Here is a 20766-nt window from a genome sequence, read left to right as displayed (position 1 = left end):
AGTTACTGTATGTGCTTTACATCCTGGTTCAGAGAAAACATTGTCTTGCTTCTATATTCATTGTATGGTTATGTAAAAAAACTTAGTTGATGTAGTTGTTGAAGAAAGTGCAAAAATGGGTCTATCTATCAATTGCAAAAAGACAGAATGTATGGTGATATTCAAAAAGAAGGAGAATCCTATCTGCAGGCTGAAAATAAATGGGGAAGACATAAAACAAGTACAGTATAGAACTTTTGCTACTTAGGAAGCTGGGTGACATCAGATGGCAGGTGCGACATGGACATCAAAAGAAGAATAGGGATGGCAAAAGACACCTTTACGAAAGTGAAGTGTATACTGACCAACAATAAACTAGGCATGACAACCCGCCTCAGAGCACTGAAATGTTACGTCTATCCAGTTATGTTACATGGATCAGAATGTTGGACAATATGTAGTAACATGAGAAAACAAATTGTAGCAGCAGAGATGTGGTTTTTGAGGAGTTTGCAAAGAATATCATGGACGAACAAATATCTAACGAGGATGTCATGAACAGAGCAAGCACAAAAAGAGAAATAATGTATGAGATCATGAAAAGGTAACGTAACTTCATTGGACATGTGATTAGGAAAGAGGAGTTAGAATTTACGGTAATTATGGGAAAGTTTGAAGGGAAGTAAGCTAGAGGAAGACAAAGACAAATGATGATGGAGACAGCAGCCAGAGAACTGGAAATGAATACCAATGAATTGATCCACTTGAACCGAAACAGGAGTGTGTGGGCCATGGCAGTCAAAGCTCAAACTGGGCACGGCACCTGATGATGATGGTTATGTACGTTATATACAGTACATGTATATAGTTAAATAACAATAAACTTGACTTGTCTTAATCATTACTTTGGTCAATACAGTATCACTTTAACTGATACATTGTTAACTGATTTATCAAACTATTTAACTATACGTCCTAGACACAGATAGTTATTGCATATACCATTACTTGAATTCAAAGTTGGTAACAATGCGTTGTTATTTCAGTTCCATTACTCAGCCACTCTAGCCCATTCTGTAAATCTCACAGCCTATACCGCTAAATACTCCATAAATTAGCACAGTAAGAATCTGTTCGAGTATTAATCTAATTCATATCCTATTCCTGTAGTCTTAATACAGTTACTCTAAATCTAGGTAAGTACTGTCATCCCACTTCATTAAACCGTGATCAAACTCACCTCTATGTTCCCGCAAGTGGTGAACGCAGTGAAAATGAGCATAAAACCCACACCTAGAAGGTAAACGTTCCCCACTCGGCAATCACCCATGGAGACCGTAGACTGCCACAGCCGCCGCCGCGACCAGCGAACTCTCTGTGGAGCTGTCAGTCAGTCGAACGGGCCGGAGCCGAAAGAGGCGGGTGGAAAACTGTCACTCCGACCTTGACAGACAGATCACTCGCTTTTGCCCGGTCTCGGAGGGGCCGGACAAAGACAGTGGTGTCAGACAGCGGGTTGAGGAGATGAGGTCCATGTTAAGTAATCAAGGAGGAACCGATTCTACTGCCTTAATGGTACAAGAATAATTGTTTGTTAACTGAAAGATTTAGTTATCTCAAGAGTCCCACAATTAGTGAAGAACTCTTGAAGTGTAGTCAATCAGAATAATGTAGCATAGAAAGTGGCGCGTGGACCTGATGCATACACCGTGAGAGAACCATCCATGATCCAAATCCCTTCTTTCCCCTGGAAATAATTTCCCTCCAACAGTTTAGCCAATTCCCCTTTGAAATTTGTTATTAAATTTGCTTTCACGCTGTTGAACTTCAAAGCATCACATATTTTCCCTCATGTTTCACAAATACAGTACCAGGGCTGAATCCAATTTATCTTAATTGCTCAGGGCCACCCTAGATCAAAAACGCATGTCTGGATTTGAAGATGATCCCAATTTGGGAGGAATGGTTAATACTGAGGATGACCGCAACAAGATACAGAGACAGTCGAGGTCCGAATAAATCATTTCAGATTTTATCTTTCAGCCATGGCCAGCAATTGCCAACAACTCTGCTCCATGTCATTCAACCACTGGACAGCTGCAGAACAACAAAAGCACGGTCGCTGGCAGCAAGGAAAGAGTTAACATTTCAAACCAATGGCCTTTCATCATGACTTTATAAAGATGGAAATGTGAGTTTTAACACTGCAAAGGGGGGAGAGGCAGAGAAAATAAAGGACACTATTCACTTTAAGAGAGACTGAACGACACACGACCAGTGACCTGGTGAAGATTACTGGACTGGAGGACGCACCACCAGTGACCTGGTGAAGATTACTGGACTGAAGGACGCACGACCAGTGACCTGGTGAAGATTATTGGACTGGAGGACGCACGACCAGTGACCTGGTGAAGATTATTGGACTGGAGGACGCACGACCAGTGACCTGGTGAAGATTACTGGACTGAAGGACACACGACCAGTGACCTAGTAAAGATTACTGTGGTGCAAATAGGAAGAGCAGAATAAAATCAAATTCTCAGCCTGACCTGACGAATTTCCTGCTTTATTTTGAATGCTAACATTTGCAGTAGTCTGCTGTTAGATTATTGCTGAATTCACTGTTACTTCACGCCTAGGAATACCAGTTTTGAAGAAACTCTACTCTGTCCAATGATCCATTTGCTCACCTTCATTGCTTTCTGTTTCCCTTCTGAAGTGTGATGTTATTCGCCAAAACTCATTTCTGCAGCCACCAGCTGATGAACTTAAACTAGTATTAGGGACCACTCTGATAATTTAATTTTACCTTTCTAATTACTCATTCCAACCTACTACCCTCTGAACCTACGGAATTTCTTTCACTAAAAAATAAGCCCAACACTGCCGTCACACAATCTGATTAAATATTGAAAGTCCTAGATAGAGTGAGGTGGATTAGATATCTGCTAAAGTGCCTGAGTCTAGGACTAGAGGGCACAGCCTCAGAATAGGATATCTCTTTAGGACAGAGAGGAAGAGGAATTTCTTCAGCCAGAGGGTGGTGAATTTATGGAATACAATGCCACAGGTGACAATGGAGGTCAAGTCATTGGGTATATTTAAAGCTGAGTTTGATATATTTTTGATTGGTAAATATCAAAGGTTATAGGGAGAAGGCACAAGGAAGGGGTTGAGAGGGATAATGAATCAGCCATAATTAAGTGGCGGAGTAGGTGCGATGGGCCAAGTGGCCTACGTCTTATGAGCTACAAGAACAATGCTATTTCTCAGGCTTTGAAAACTTATTCTGTGATACTTCCTCATTACCGCCCTCTAATCCACCAAGGTTTCAAGGATAGTCATAGACATTAATTTCTCAAGCAATCTTCCCTCCCAACAGCCCATTTTTTCTTCCTCCCTATGATTGAAAAATGAAACATTATTGGCAGATTTGTTGTTTATCCTGTTCTTATCCCACTGAGCTCTTTTCCTACTTTGTTTTAGCTTTGCTTGTCTAGTTTCTTCCCTTTTTCAGGAGCACCTGGAAACAGAGCAAAAATGGTGAAGTAAGTGCACTTCTTCCCACCCAATTAACAAAGCCTTACCCAGCCTGTGGTAGAATCTGTTGATCCTACATTGCCTTGTCAATCAGCTTGGAACCCACAGAACTGGAGTGGAACTAAGTCATTTTCAACCTTCAGGGACTTGCTGAGGGGAAAATACCTGAGCAGTATTCAGGAATAGGTTGATAAAAAGCAAGTAACACTTGCACCACAGAATTGGTGTCTAATGACTTACTATTCAATGGCGTTGTCATTACTGAGACCCCCACCATCAAGATACTGGAGGGTCGCCATTTGCCAGGAACTCAGCTGGGTCAGCTGCATAAACACTCTGACTACAAGAGCAGGTCAGAGGCTGTATATTTCACGGTGGTCACCTGCTTTCTGATACCCCCAATGCCCTTCTGCCATCTACAAGGCAAGAAGAAGCAGCATGATGGAAAATATGCTTCTCTTCTCTGGGCAGGTGCAGATTCGACAACCCTCAAGAAGTTCAACACAGTCCAGGACAAACCCATCAACTGGCTTAAGCACTCATCTTTAAATGACAATGAACAAAGTTGTAGGTGCTGCAAATCTGAAATAAAGTGATGGCTGCCACTCTCTGTTATATGGCACTTTCCCATGAGAGTCAGAATCAGGTTTAAGATCACCAGCATATGACATGAAATTTGTTGTCTTTGCAGTGGTGGCAACACAATAACATACATAATAATAGAAAAAAAGTGAATTACTGCAAGTATATATGTATATTACTGTCATGGTCCAAGTCCGTGAAGTCCGCATTCCGGTTCACGGTCCGGTCTGTGGACTCAGGACTCTGGGTCTTCCAGCTGTCCTTTGTTTTGGTTGGGTTAATCATAGGCACCTGATTCCCGTCTTGGGGCTTGGAATATAAGTAGCCTTGGGGTTGAGTGTGGGCTGCTGGTTTGTCTTGTCAAGATCCCCTGGGAGCAACCTGCCAGTGGAAGACTAGTGCGGCCACTTGCCATTGCTGTCAGTAGTCCGAGCTGTCTTTGCAGTATGGATTTGGCCATTTCCTGGGCCAGCTGAGTGGCCGTCAGCCACTCTGAGCTAGGTAGGGATCTGGCTGTTTCCGTAGCCAGCTGAGGTTGCTGGCCGAACTGAGACTCGGAGCTACCCCGAAGCAGAGATGGAACTGTCTATCGTTCTTTGGTGTTTGTCTCTTCTTGTCCTTGCCTCTGTGGGGTAAGCCAGGCTGTTTTGCCTTTGCCCTGCAGGGGGATCTATCTTGTTTTGTCCTTGCCTCTGTTGGGAAAGTCAGGCCGTTCTGCCATTGCTTGCAGGGGTCCTGTCTTGTCTTGTCTTGTCCTCTCCTCCGTGGGGTAAGTCAGGCCATTCTGCCGTTGCCTTGCGGGGAGGATCTGTCTTGTCTTTGCCTCTGCTGGGTAAGTCCGGCCGTTCTGCCGTTACCCAACAGGTGAACCTGTCCCACCTTGGTGTGGAGATAAAGTTGAGTCCCGGCTTGTCTATGGATGAGTCCTGGCTCTATGTCTATGTACTGTCCAGTTTCATGTTAGTGTTGAATTAAAGATGAGTCCCGGCTTTTTGAAGGATAAGTCCTGGCTCTCTGTTGATGTACAGTTCCCTGCCTGTCTCCAAGCTCCAGCCTCAAGAGCCAAGACCCCAAGCCTGTCTCCAAGCTCCAGCCTCAAGAGCCAAGACCCCAAGCCTGTCTCCAAGCCTCAAGCCCCCAAGCCTCAAGCCTCAAGACCCCAAGCCTATCTCCAAGCCTCAAGCCTCAAGACCCCAGCCTCCAGTCCTGCAGTCATGTCATGTCCATGCCTGGTTCTGGGGCCCAAGCCCGAGGCAAGACCCAGGCTCTGGGTCCTTGTCCAGTCCCTAGCTCAGGGTCCAAACCCAGGTCTGTGTTCTTGTCCCTGCTCCTTGTCTGTCCCTACTCTAGTCAAGTCCTGTTCCTTGTACTTCAGTGTCTGTGTCTTGCATTTGGGTCCGTTCCAAATGCCCCCCATTGTGACAATTACATAGTTAAAGCAAATAAGTAGTGCAAAAATTAAAAATTAAAAAGTAGTAAGGTAGTGTTCATGGGTTCAATGTCCATTCAGAAATCAGATGGCAGAGGGGAAGAAGCTGTTCCTGAATCATTGAGTGTGTGCCTTCAGGTCCTGTACCTCCTACATGATGGTAGCAATGAGAACAGGGCATGTCTTGGGTGCTGGGGGTCCTTAATGATGGATGCCACCTTTCTTTGGCATTGCTCCTTGAAGGTGTCCTGGATACAGTGGAGGCTAGTGCCCGTGATGGAGTTGACTAAGTTTACAATTTTCTGCAGCTTCTTTTGATCCTGTGTAGTGGCACCCCTAACCCCATATCAGATGGTGTTGCAGCCAATTAGAATGCTCTCTATGGTTCATCTGTAGAAATCTGTGAGTGCCTTGGGTGACAGGAAGTACAATGCCTGTCAGTTCAAACAGAATTTTTCAGTGAAGCGGCAATTATTTGCACTTCTTCTAACCCAATGTACTGCATTTGGTGTTTTTAGTTATTTGGGCAAATCACCTTGCTCTTCTTGTATACCAACAAAATTAATACCATCCTGAAACCAGCAGGAACCTCAGGCAGCAGGAGGAAGAGGTTGAAGGTGTCTCTGAACATTCCAGCCAGTTGGTAAGAGCAGGTTTTCAGAATTCAGCCACGTACACCATCAGGGCCTGACACCTGAAAAAATACTGAAGAAGGGTCTTGGCCAGAAATGTCAACTTGTTTACTCTTTTCCATAGATGCTGCCTGGCCTGCTGAGTTCCTTCATCATTTTGTGTGTGTTGTTGACCTGAGAGATGTTCTGACATCAGCTTCTGAGACTGAGATCACAGGGTCATTGTGTTCTGTGAGAACTTATACAGGAATATCATTTTTCTCCCTCTCAAAGTGCAGAAAATACAATAAACTCATCAGGGAGTAATGTGCCATTATGCTAATTGATTTTCTCTTGTAGGATGTAACGGCAAGCAAGCCCTTGCACAATTTTAGAGCACCAGATAGTGTCTCTTTATCTAAAATTGCCTTTTTGCTCTCTGTATAGCCTTCCATCCCTGGATTTCTTGTAAGTCTCTGGATCTCAAGTTCAAAATAACACAGATTTAGCCTTCAGCAGACTACGAATCTCTTGGCTCATCTAGGGATTCTGGTTGGGAAGAATTCATATGTTTTTGTGAGCATACACTCCATAAATTATACAGAGAATTCCAAAGACTTACCACCCTCTGAATGAAAAGACTTTCTCTATGGAACGCTTCCAGGGAGCCATTAAGAAGGCGACTCGTTCAAGCAGCTCCGATGGAAATCATCAGATATTCCAATTTTAGACTGCTACAGCCGAAATCCACAGCTATAGTCATGGTCTATACAGTAAGTAACATCTTTTGAAGGTGATTTTAAAAATCTATTACTACTCAAAGTCGACGAATCTCGGAAAGTCTCTGGTTGCTGTAATGGTTCCCCTTTAAGACAGTGGAAGGAAGAGAGGATGCTGTGCTGGTTTAAAAGTTTGTTAAAGGACACAAGTGTTCTGACTCCAACTTTCAACTATTCTGCTGGCAAATGTACAATCTCTGGTAAATAAAATTGATGATGTAAGAGCAAGATCGCTGTATCAGAAGGTGTTTGTGTTTGAGATTGCGTTTTTGTTTCATGGAGTCTTGGATATTCTCTGCCAGACCAGATGCAACAATACAACAAAATTCTCCACTAAGGTAGGAGTACTGAGTACTTCAAAGGCAGAGGAGGTGGAATTTGCTTTATGATCAACTCCCCATAGTGTACAAACGTGGTGGTGCTGTCCCAGTCCTGCTCACCCGACCTGAAATTCCCTGCAATCACGCGTCGTCCATTTTATCTGTCACGGGGGTTTTCAGTGATCGTTTTGGTAGCGGTGAACATCCCACCTCAGATCCATGTTAAACAGGCTCTGGATGAACTGAGCGATATAATCAACAGGCATGAAACAACACACCCAAAGACTTTCTCATTATTTTGGGGGATTTCAACCAGGTCAGCTTGAAAAATTTTCTAAATAATGGAACCAGAGGAACCAACACACTGGACTGCTGTTATACTACCATCAACAGCACTTACTGTGCCATCCCACACCCACACTTTGGAAAGTCTGATCACCTGGCTGAACTTCTACTCCCTGAGTATAGGCAGAGACTGAAGACTGCAGCACCAGTAGTAAGGACCAAGAAGGTATGGTCAAAGGAGGCACAGGACTGCTGTGAGTCAGCAGACTGGGCTGTATTCAGAGATTCATCTTTAAGTCTGAGTCAGTATGCCACAATTGTCACTGACTTCACCAAAACCTGTGTGGATGAGTGTGTCCCTAGGAGAACATACTGCCATATCCAAATCAAAAGTCAGGGATGAACCAGGAGGTTCGTCGTCTGCTGAGGGCTAGATCTGTGGTATTCAAGTCTGGTGATCCAGGTCTATACAAGAAGGCCAGGTATGACTTACTGAGGGCTATCTCAAGAGCAAAGAAACAATTCTAAATGAGGTTAAAGGCGGAACTGGATGCACAGCAACTCTGGCGGGGTTTGCAGGCCATTGTCTCCTACAAAGCGAAACCCAACATCATGAAGAACAGTGATGCTTCACTCCCAGATAAGCTCAACATCTTTTATGTTCACTTTGAAGGGGAGATTATAAGGACCCCTGTAGCACTTACATCTATAGTGATGATGTGTTTTGAGTAGTTGGTTATGCTAGAATCAACTACTGTCTTAGCAAGGACCTGGACCCACTGCATTTTGCCTATTGCCACAATAGGTCTACAGAGGATGCTACCACGTTGGCTCTTAATGCGGCCTTATATCACCTGAACAATACTAATACTTACGTCAGACTGCTGTTTATTGACTACAACTCAGTGTTTAACATAGTCATTCCTACAGGTCATTCTCAACCTCTCACTGCTACGGGCAGAAGTTCCCACTTGCTTTAAAAAGGCAACAATTATACCAGTGCCAAAGAAGAATAATGTGAACTGCCTTAATGATTATCGCCCGGTAGCACTCACATCGACAGTGATGAAATGCTTTGAGAGGTTGGTTGTGACTAGACTGAACTCCTGCCTCAGCAAAGACCTGGACCCATTGCAATATGCTTATCGTCACAATAGGTCAACGGCAGACGCAATCTTTATGGCTCTTCACACGGCTTTAGACCACCTAGACAACACAAACATCTACATCAGGATACTGTTCATCGACTATAGCTCAGCATTTAATACCATCATTCCCACAATCCTAATTGAGAAGTTGCAGAACCTGGGCCTGTACCTCCCTCTGTAATTGGATCCTCGACTTCCTAACCAGAAGACCACAGTCTGCGGATTGGTGATAACAGATCCTCTTCGCTGACGATCAACACTGGCATACCTCAGGGGGGTGTGCTTATCCCACTGCTCTACTCTCTATATACACATGACTGTGTGGCTAGGCATAGCTCAAATACCATCTACAAACTTGCTGACGATACAACTATGATTGGTAGAATCTCAGATGGTGACGAGAGGGCGTACAGGAGTGAGATATGCCAACTAGTGGAGTGGTGTCGCAGAAACAACCTGGCACTCAACGTCAGTAAGACGAAAGAGCTAATTGTGGACTTCAGGAAGGGTAAGATGAAGGAACACATACCAATCCTCATAGAGGGATCAGAAGTGGAGGGAGTGAGCAGTTTCAAGTTCCTGGGTGTCAAGATCTCTGAGGGTCTAACCTGGTCCCAACATATTGATGTAGTCATAAGCAAGGCAAGACAGCAGCTATACTTTATTAGGAGCCTGAAGCGATTTGGCACAAAAACAAATACGCTCAAAAACTTCTATAGTTGCACCATGGAGAGCATTCTGACAGGCTGCATCACTGTCTGGTATGGAGGGGCTACTGCCCAGGACCGAAAGAAGCTGCAGAAGGTTGTAAATCTAGTCAGCTCCATCTTGGGTACTAGCCTACAAAGTATCCAAGACATCTTCAGGGAGTGGTGTCTCAGAAAGGCAACGTCCATTATTAAAGACCTCCAGCACCCAGGGCATGCACTTTTCTCACTGTTACCATCAGGTAGGAGATACAGAAGCCTGAAGGCACACACTCAGTGATTCAGGAACAGCTTCTTCCCCTCTGCCATCCAATTCCTAAATGGACTTTGAAGCTTTGGACACTACCTCACTTTTTTTAATATACAGTATTTCTGTTTTTGCAGATATTTTTAATAATCTATTCAATATATGTAATTTATTTATTTATTTATTATGTTTTATTTTATTTTTTTTTCTCTCTTCCTGCTGGATTATGTACTGCTGTTGCTAAGTTAACAAATTTCATGTCACATGCCGGTGATAATAAACCTGATTCTGATTCTGATTGAAAAGCTCCAAACCTGGTCCTCTGTACCTCCCTATGAAATTGGATCCTCAACTTCTGCACCAGAAGACCATAGTTTGTGTGGATTGGAAATAACATCTTCACTTTGCTGATAATCAATACTGGTACACCTCAAGGATGTGTGCTTAGCCCACCGTTCTACTCTCTCTACAACCATGACTGTATGGCTAGGCACAGCTCAAATGCCATCTATAAATTTACTGATGACACAACCATTGTTGGCAGAATTTCAGATGGTGACAAGGCAGAGTACAGGAGTGAGATAGATCAGCTAGTTGAGTGGTGTTACATCAATAACTTAGCACTCAACATTAGTAAGACCAAAGAACTGATTGTGGACTTCAGAAAGGTTAGGACGAGGGAACACACACCAGTCCTTATAGAGGGATCAGAAGTAGAAGGGGTGAGCATTTTCAAGTTCCTGGGTGTCAACGTCTCAGGCACAACACATCGATGCAGTTACAGGGAAGGCACAACAGAGGATACATTTCATTTGGAGTTTGAGGAGAATTGATACGTCACCAAAGACACTTACAAATTTCTACAGATGTACCGTGGAGAGCAGTCTAACTGACTGGTATGGGGGTGCTACTGCACAGGATCGCAATAAGTTGTGAACTCAGTCAGCTCATCATGGGCACTAGCCTCCACAGCATCCAGGGCACCTTCAAGGAACGATGCCTCAAATAGGTGGGATCCATCATTGAGGACCCCCATCACCCAGGACATGTCCTCTTCTCATTGCTACCATCAGTGAGGGGATACAGGAGCCTGAAGTTACACACTCAATGATTCAGTAACAGCTTCTTCCTCTCTGCCATCCGATTTTCGAATGGACATTGAACTCATGAACACTACCTCGCCACTTTTTTATTTTTACATTTGCACTACTTAATTAATTTAACTATTACATATGTATACTTACTGTAGTTCACAGTTTTTATTGTTATGTATTGCAATGTACTGTTGCTGCATAACAAAAAAATTCACAACATATGCCAGTGACATTAAACCTGATTCTGATTCTGAAACACACACAAGATGCTGGAGAAATTCAGCAAGTCAGGCAGCATCAATAGAGGGAACCTCTTCTTTTTGATGCTGTGCCCCTCTCCTCAGACAGGGGAATATTTCTCCCACAACTGCCCTAAAAACCATCTAAGAACTGTGTGTTTCAATTAGATCATTTCCCATTCTTCTACATTTTAGAGAATAGATGCAAACAAACCTCAACTTTAATGTGGATCACAGAGCTGCCATCCCAGGAACTAGTCTGGTGAATTTTTGCAGCACTCCCTCTGAGTACGTTTGCAAGCAAACTCATCTACAAATGCCTGGACCTGGGAATCAAGATTGCAAATGGATCCTTGATCATGACTGACAGCAATCAGTTAGGGAGAGGCATCAACACTGGTGCCCTTAAGGCAGCGTCCACAGCCCTCAGCGTTTTTCCTTACTCACCCACAACTGTGTGGCCAGATCCTGCCCTAACTCCATTTACAAGGTTGTAGATGATGCTTGGGCAGTATCTCAAAATACAATGCGCTGGAGTGCGGGAAGTGGATAGAGAGCCTGGTGGCATGGTACCTTGACATCACTCTTTCCCTCACTGTTAAGAAAACTGCTGTTCATGGCTTCAGGAAGAGGGTAGTGCACACCAACAGTGCTGAGGTTGAGACGGTTGAAAGCTTCAAGTTTCTAGGAGTGAACAGTAGACTGAGCTAGTCCAACTATGTCGATGCCATGTCCAAGAAAGTGTATCAGCACCTGTACTTCCTCAGAAGGCTAAAAAAATGTTGTATGTCTTCTTTGACTCTTGTTGCATATTTAATATTTCAGTAATATTGGAGAAATATAACCCAGGACATTTAGTTTGTGGAATCTTGCAAAAAAGCATTCAAAATGGCCTCCTATCTAAAGCACAACTCACATTTAAAAGAGCAGTTGAAATTGCTGTGTCATTGGAAACTGCAGCCAAAGACACAATTGGGTTGCACTCAGAAACAAACATGAGCATAAACAAAATTGTAATGTCTGAACAGAAACCTTCCTGGTTGAACAAATTGCGTTACCATTGTGGCAGGGGCTCACATACACCAGAGTACTGCAGGGTTAAAGACAAAACTTACAGAAAATGCAACAAAGTAGGGCACATATAAAGAGCATGACAGGCAGACAAAAAATAAATGGATTGTACAGGGAAGAGAAAAAGAAAAAGTCAAGTTGCAGTTTCAAAAAGAGCACTAATCTGCATGCTGTTGATGAAAAATCTGCTAGTGATGAGAGTGACACAGGAATGACTAGCCTTGAGATTTACAATGCAAAAACTAACAAGAGACAAACAATATGGCTTACACCAGAAGAGAATGGCAAATTAATTCAAATGGAATTGGACATTGGCTCAGCTGTTACAGTTATTCCACAAAATGAATTTGAACGGCATTTCAAATATACTGAACTGAAGCCTGAATATATCGAACTAAGAACCTATACTGGAGAAAAGATAGCTCCTGTGGGAATGACATTTTTAACAGTGAAATACAACGATCAACAAGCCATATTGGGCTTCTATGTGGTATAACAGGAGGGCAGGAATTGTGGGGGCATGATTGACTGAAACAACTACAACTTAATTGGAGATCCATCCACCATTTGCATGCCACATGTTCTGCAATAGAGTCAACTGAAAGCAAATTAAGAAAGTTACTGGATGATGTTACAGAAGAGTTCAAGGATGGCGTTGGAAAATTCAAACATACCAAGGGTAAAATAATATTAAATGAAAATGCCAGTCCCAAGGTTTACAAAGTACATCTGGTTTCTTCTACCATTCATGATAAAATATCCAGTGAGCTAGATCGCATGGAGGCTGAAGGAACTCTTTTTAATGTTAAGTGGAGCACATGAGCATTGCCAGTGGCTCTAGCAGCCAAGAAAGATGTGTCCATCAGGATCTGTGGTGATGTTAAAGCTACCATCAACCCAGTACTGAAAGTAGATCGATACCCTCTGCCCAGGATAGAGGAAAACACTTCAGCAAAGTGGACTTAACCGAGGCCTGCCTACAGAAGGACATGGAAGTAGAGTCCAAAGTGTTTCTCACCATAATCACTCACAAAGGGCTTTATCACTATAATAGGCTTATTTTTGGAGCAGCATCAGCACATGCACTCTGGCAGAAAGCTATGGACCATGTGCCCTACGGCTGCCCAGGCACTCGGTGTTACCAGTAATGATGAAAAGGAACATATCCAAAATCTCAAGGCAGTGTTGAAAAGATTATAAGATTATGGGCTCAGAGAATGATGCAAGAAATGTGAATTCTTTAAACCAAGCAACACTTACAGTGGTCACACCATTGGCGCACAGAGATCTGCACAAGTGTGCTGAGAATATTCAAGCAGTGGTGGATGCCACAAGACTAAAAGACATGTCACAGTTGCAGTCCTTTTATATATATATGAATAAAATACATTCTATATTGAGTTGGGGTTTATAGCTAAGCAGAGAGGAGTAGCGTTCATTTAATATTTCAGTAATACTTTAAATATAATGTTTGATTAATCATTATTGGTTTGTTTAAATAAATTTAAATAATTGATTACGGGTTAAGTGTAAAAGTATGTGAATGGCATACGTCATTACGCCACCATGTCCTAAGGGCACACCTCACTGAAAGTAAAATGAAACTAAGAGTAGATACATTATTCCCAGCTCCATGTTTTCCTTTTGATTCGTTTCATGTTTTGGAGTTACAACCCTCACCAATTTTTATCAGTGCGCCATAGACAGTATCCTATCCAGATGCACCAGGGCTCAGTGTGGCAACAGCTCTGGCTCAGGCCGCATGAAACTGCAGAGAGTTATATACATAGCTCAGCACACTGCAGTAACCAACCTCCCCTCCACAGGCTCTGTCTGTAATTCTTGCTTCCTCAGTAAAGCATCCAGCAAAATTGAATCACCCCGGATATTTCTTTCTTTTCTCCTCTTTCATTGGGCAGAAGGTACAAAAGTCTGAAAGCACATACCTCCAGGTTCAAGGGCAGTTTCAGCCCCACTGTTATAAGCTATCAATTGGTTCCCTAGTATGATAAGGTGGACTTTTGACCTCACAATCTATCTCATTTTAGCCTTGTACCTTATTATCTGCCTGTTTCGCAGTACTGGCTGCCTGATTGTAACACTTCATTCTGCATTGTTATTATTTTCCCTTTTGCTGCCCTGTTGTAATGAAATAATCTGTATGGTTGGAATGCAAAACAAAGTTTTTCACAGTACCTCAGTACTTGTGACAATAATTTACGGATTGTTACTCTTCGACTCCCCCCCCCCCCACCTAAGTCCCCATTTAATGCATTTTGGTTGTTTAAAATAAATTCATCAAATATCAAAAGGAAGCTAATTAAAATGTTGGTCTTTGTGTCCTGGATGCACTCAACCTCTGCGGCTCCAACAATCTAGCAGGCACCCATGTGCTCCCGCTCCAAGAACACTTTGGCATGACTATAACCTCTGAGGAGCAGCAGGCATTCAGCACGCACAGATGGCCCACTGCTTAGGTCTGTGAATGATCACATTTGTCCAGGACCTGTTTGAGTATTTGACAGGGCTGCTTCTCAAGTTCTGGTTGTACTTCAACCTCACTCTCTTGATCTATGGGTACTCATTGCAGTAGCTATTGAATCCGTTGAGAAACCTCTTCTTTTCTCTTTTTTTTAAATTTCAAGAAGACTTTATTCATGATAAAAATATATATGCCAAGGAAGAAACAGTGTAAAACTCACTATATTTGTCATTGTTACATTCAGTGGTGTGAACTTTACTGAACAAAACAAACAAACTCACATGGCTCTCTTAGGTGTTACACCCTTTGACTGTTTATGGGGCTTCCCCCACCCCAGTTGGACCCTCCATGAATGCAGCCTAGACTGTGATCCTTCCCCACAAAGCCTCAGTATTGGCTTCACAAGCTTCGGTCTGTCCCTTAGCACGTACAGCTGCAGCTTGGACTTTGCCAGTCTACAGTATTCCCTTACATACATCTCACAGTGTCGGACAACCAACAGGTTTCTGTTGGACCAAAGTGCCTCATCCTCTGAGCTGATGACCTCCCAGTGCAACTTGATGTTTGTCTCACTGTGTGTCCCTGGAAACAGCCCACAGATCAGCGTTCTCTGTAGTACAGCTACTGGAGATGTACTGGGTCATGGACCCTTGCATCCTTCTTAACAAATACACAATCTGCAAAGAGCTGGGTGGCCGTTTTCTCCCCACCACAGCTGTCCTGAGGGCAGCGTATATTGGAGGCGATGTCATCTGTACAGGAAAGTACTGACTGAGAGGGCACATCCCACCATCGGCTGAGCATAATTTTGTTGATTAGAGGTCAGATACGGCAATGAGGTGTTCTGCCAAATGGTTTGGACTGTTTGCTCAAGGAACAAAGTCATAGAATCCATAGCATCTCTGTCCCACATTGTCTGCAGTACATTCCATCCTGACCACTGCCCGATGGACTTGTGGTCAAAGAAGTTTACCCAGAAGAATTCTTCCACAAATCATAGGTAGTGGAGTAATGTCCAACTGACTGTGGCATTGTGCAGTACCTTCTGCAGCCCCAGGGGAAGCTAGAACTTCAGAACATAGTGATACTTGGTGCCTATGTAGTTTTGCTCCACGCACTGAATGATACAGCTGCACATGAAGGGGGTCATCAAATGAGAGCAAAATTGGGTACACTCCCCCCCACCCCATTCTCAGGGGACTTGTACGTCATGATGCATCAAATTTGCACCATCTTGGACCCAAGTGATTATCAAAGCAGAAGAGCAGGGAACAGCTATACCCATGCCAAGTACAACAGCCCTGAAAGCATATTGACAAAGAACACTATTGCCACAGACCCATTTTCAATCTTTTCCAGCCGAATCTTGTTACATGCCTCAGTCCCACCAAACTAGATCCCCAGCACCTTCAGATAGTCAGCCCTGATGGTGAAGGGCAGGTTGGATTGGTCAGATCAGTTGCAGAAGAACATTGCTTTGCTCTTCCTGTGGTTTACTCTGGCCCCAGATGTCAACTCAAACTGGTCACAGATGATGATCAAACTGCAAAATGACCACGGATCCAAGCAGAACAAAGTGGCATTTTCTGTGTACAGGGAGATTTTGGTGTGTGCCTCCACTGGCAATGTAACCCTCTTATGCCTTCCCTATCATTGTGGGGGGATTTCAACCAGTCTAGCTTGAAGAAATCGCTAAACAACTACCACCAACACATCACCTGTGGAACCAAAGGAGCCAACACACTTGACCCCTGTTATACTACCATCAAAGACACTTACTGTGCCACCCCACGCCCACACTTTGGAAAGTCCGATCAACTGGCTGTACTTCTACTCCCAGTGTATAGGCAGAGACTAAAGACTAAAGACTCTTGTGGTGAGGACCAAGAAGTTATGGTCAAGGGAGGCGGAGGACTATTTATAGGACTGCTTTGAGTTGGTGGACTGGACAATATTCAGGATTTAATCTTCACTTCTGAATGAATACACCACAGTTGTCACCGACTTCATCAAGACCTGTGTGGATGAAGTACAAGATTCATAGTCTGCTGATTTGTGACAGTCAAGACCAGTGGATCAAAACTATACAAGGAATCTGGGTACGACATACGGAAGGCTATTTTAAGAGCAAATAAAAAATTTCGGTTGAGGTTAAAGATGGAATTGGATGCACATCAGCTCTGGCTGGATTTGCAGGCCATTAAATCCCACAAAGCAAATCCTAACATCATGAATGGTTGTGTTTCTTCACTCCCATATGAGCTCAATGCCTTTTATGTGTGCTTTGAAAGGGAGAATAAAATTACCCCTGTGCAAATCCCTGCAGCATCTGGTGACCCTATAATCTCTGTCTCAAAGGCCAGCATCAGAACCTACTTCATGAGGGTGAACCCCCTCAAGCATCAGGCCCTGATGGTGTTCGTGGTAGGGCATTGAAAACCTGTGCCAACCAAATGGCAGGACTGTTCAAGGGCATCTTCAATCTCTCACTGCTGCTGTCAGAGGTTCTCACTTGCTTCAAAAGGCGACAGTCATACCAGTGCCCAAAAGCAGGGTAATAGTTATTGTCCAATGGCACTCATGTCTACCGTGATGAAGTGCTTTGAGAGGTTGATCTTGGCTAGAATCAATTCCTGCCTATGCAAGGACCTGGACTCGCTGCAATTTGCCTATCGCCACAGCAGGTCCACAGCAGATGCAAACTTATTGGCTCTCCACTCAACCTTGGATCACTGCACAATAATAATACCTAGGTCAGGCTGCTGTTTATTGATTACAGCTCAGCATTCAACACAATAATACCCTCAGTTCTAATCAGTTACAAAACCTGGGCCTCTGTACCTCCCTCTGAAACTGGATCCTTGACTTCCTCGCCCAGAGACCACAGTCTCTGCAGATCAGAAATAACATTTCAGTGCTTTAAAAGGGATAGAGAGGGTGGAAAAAGGGGAGGAGGGGTGGCATTACTGGTCAGGGATACTATTACAGCTGCAGAAAGGGTGGGTAATGTAGCAGGATCCTCTTTTGAGTCAATATGGGTGGAAGTCAGGAACAGGAAGGGAGCAGTTACTCTATTGAGGGTATTCTATAGGCCCCCTGGTAGCAGCAGAGATACAGAGGAGCAGATTGGGAGGAAGATTTTGGAAAGGTGCAAAAATAACAGGGTTGTTATCATGGGTGACTTTAACTTCCCTAATATTGATTGGTACCTGATTAGTTCCAAGGGTTTAGATGGGGCAGAGTTTGTTAAGTGTGTCCAGTACAGATTCCTGTCACAGTATGTGGACAGGCCGACCGGGGGAATGCCATACTAGATCTAGTACTAGGTAATGAACCGGGTCAGATCACAGATCTCTCAGTGGGTGAGCATCTGGGGGACAGTGACCACTGCTCTCTGGCCTTTAGGGTTATCATGGAAAAGGATAGAATCAGAGAGGACAGGAAAATTTTTAATTGGGGAAAGGCAAATTATGAGGCTATAAGGCTAGAACTTGTGGGTGTGAATTGGGATGATGTTTTTGCAGGGAAATGTACTATGGACATGTGGTCGATGTTTAGAGATCTCTTGCGGGATGTTAGGGATAAATTTGTCCCGGTGAGGAAGATGAAGAATGGTAGGGTGAAGGAACCATGGGTGACAAGTGAGGTGGAAAATCTAGTCAGGTGGAAGAAGGCAGCATACATGAGGTTTAGGAAGCAAGGATCAGATGGGTCTATTGAGGAATATAGGGAAGCAAGAAAGGAGCTTAAGAAGGGGCTGAGAAGAGCAAGAAGGGGACATGAGAAGGCCTTGGCGAGTAGGGTAAAGGAAAACCCAAACACATTCTTCAATTATGTGAAGAAAAAAAGGATGACAGGAGTGAAGGTAGGACCGATTAGAGATAAAGGTGGGAAGATGTGCCTGGAGGCTGTGGAAGTGAGCGAGGTCCTCAATGAATACTTCACTTTGGTATTCACCAATGAGAGGGAACTTGATGATAGTGAGGACAATATGAGTGAGGTTGATGTTTTGGAGCATGTTGATATTAAGGGAGAAGAGGAGTTGGAGTTGTTAAAATACATTAGGACAGATAAGTTCCTGGGGCCTGACGGAATATTCCCCAGGCTGCTCCACAAGGCGAGAGAAAAGATTCCTGAGCCTCTGGCTAGGATCTTTATGTCCTCGTTGTCCACAGGAATTGTACCGGAGGATTGGAGGGAGGCGAATGTTGTCCCCTTGTTCAAAAAAGGGAGTAAGGATAGTCCGGGTAATTATAGACCAGTGAGCCTTACATCTGTGGTGGGAAAGCTGTTGGAAAAGATTCTTAGAGATAGGATCTATAGGCATTTAGAGAATCATGGTCTGATCAGGGACAGTCAGCATGGCTTTGTGAAGGGCAGATCGTGTCTAACAAGCCTGACAGAGTTCTTTGAGGAGGTGACCAGGCATATAGATGAGGGTAGTGCAGTGGATGTGATCTATATGGATTTTAGTAAGGCATTTGACAAGGTTCCACACGTTAGGCTTATTCAGAAAGTTAGGAGGCATGGGATCCAGGGAAGTTTGGCCAGGTGGATTCAGAATTGGCTTGCCTGCAGAAGGCAGAGGGTGGTGGTGGAGGGAGTACAATCAGATTGGAGGATTGTGACTAGTGGTGTCCCACAAGGATCTGTTCTAGGACCTCTACTTTTCGTGATTTTTATTAACGACCTGGATGTGGGGTAGAAGGGTGGGTTGGCAAGTTTGCAGACGACACAAAGGTTGGTGGTGTTGTAGATAGTGTCGAGGATTGTCAAAGATTGCAGAGAGACATTGATAGGATGCAGAAGTGGGCTGAGAAGTGACAGATGGAGTTCAACCCGGAGAAGTGCGAGGTGGTACACTTTGGAAGGACAAACTCCAAGGCAGAGTACAAAGTAAGTGGCAGGATACTTGGTAATGTGGAGGAGCAGAGGGATCTCGGGGTACATGTCCACAGATCCCTGAAAGTTGCCTCACAGGTGGATAGGGTAGTTAAGAAAGCTTATGGGGTGTTAGCTTTCATAAGTCGAGGGATAGAGTTTAAGAGTCACGATGTAATGATGCAGCTCTATAAAACTCTGGTTAGGCCACACTTGGAGTACTGTGTCCAGTTCTGGTCGCCTCACTATAGGAAGGATGTGGAAGCATTGGAAAGGGTACAGGGAGATTTACCAGGATGCTGCCTGGTTTAGAAAGTATGCATTATGATCAGAGATTAAGGGAGCTAGGGCTTTACTCTTTGGAGAGGAGGATGAGAGGAGACATGATAGAGGTGTACAAGATAATAAGAGGAATAGATAGAGTGGATAGCCAGTGCCTCTTCCTCAGGGCACCACTGCTCAATACAAGAGGACATGGCTTTAAGGTAAGGGGTGGGAAGTTCAAGGGAGATATTAGAGGAAGGTTTTTTACTCAGAGAGTGGATGGTGTGTGGAATGCACTGCCTGAATCAGTGGTGGAGGCAGGTACACTAGTGAAGTTTAAGAGACTACTAGACAGGTACATGGAGGAATTTAAGATGGGGGCTTATATGGGAGGCAGGGTTTGAGGGTCGGCCGAAGGGCCTGTACTGTGCTGTACTATTCTATGAAAAAAACATCTCCTCCTCGCTGACAATCAATACTGGCACACCTCAAGGATGCGTGCTTAGCCCACTGGTCTACTTTCTCTACACCCACAACTGTCTGGCTAAGCACAGCTCAAGTGGCATCTATACATTTGCCAATGACACAACTATTGTTGGCAGAATTTCAGATGGTGACAAGGGCAGGTGCAGGATAGGTCAGCTGGTTGAGTGGTGTCGCAACAACAACCTTGCACTCAACGTCAGTAAGACCAAGGAATTGATTGTGGACTTCAGGAAAGGGAAGTTGAGGGAACACACACCAGTCCTCAATGTGAGATCAGCAGTGGAAAGAATAAGCAGTTTAAAGTCCCTGAATGTCAACATCTCTGAAGATCTACTCTGGGCTCAACATATTGATGCAATTACAAATAAGGCATGACAGCAGCTATATTTCATTAAGAGTTTGATCAGACTTAGTATGTTACCAAGGACACATGCAAGTTTCCACAAATGTATCCTGGAGAGCATTTTAACTGGTTGCATCACAATCTGGTATGGAGGGGCTGCTGCATAGGGTCAGAAAAGGCTGCAGGAAGTTGTAAACTCTGCTGGCTGAATTACACAGGCACTAGCCTCCCCCAGCATCCAGAAGATCTTCAAAAGACGATGCCTCAAAAAGGCAGCAT

At 44.0% G+C, this 20766-nt stretch overlaps 2 protein-coding genes across 6 annotated transcripts in view; one reads left to right on the top strand and one right to left on the bottom strand.

Moving 5' to 3' along the window:
* ubfd1 (ubiquitin family domain containing 1) overlaps positions 1 to 20766 on the top strand; it is a 166149-nt gene that overhangs the window by 126794 nt on the left and 18589 nt on the right. The window lies entirely within an intron of this gene.
* The window catches only part of LOC134351876 (UNC93-like protein MFSD11), a 71688-nt gene that overhangs the window by 47198 nt on the left and 3724 nt on the right, over positions 1 to 20766 (bottom strand). Inside the window, exon 1 of one of the 4 annotated variants that reach the window (XM_063058722.1) lies at positions 1220 to 1309. The exons of the other annotated variants lie outside the window; for them this stretch is intronic. Within the exon in view, the coding sequence (XP_062914792.1) occupies positions 1220 to 1309 (90 nt within the window). Of the gene's footprint in view, positions 1 to 1219; positions 1310 to 20766 lie in introns of those variants that run through there. 4 annotated transcript variants of the gene reach the window in all.

The sequence above is a fragment of the Mobula hypostoma genome, chromosome 9 (assembly GCF_963921235.1).
Source record: "Mobula hypostoma chromosome 9, sMobHyp1.1, whole genome shotgun sequence".
NCBI classification, from domain to species: Eukaryota; Metazoa; Chordata; class Chondrichthyes; order Myliobatiformes; family Myliobatidae; genus Mobula; species Mobula hypostoma.
The sequence above is the reverse complement of the archived record's forward strand: the minus strand, read 5'-3'. Positions and strand labels throughout refer to the sequence as shown.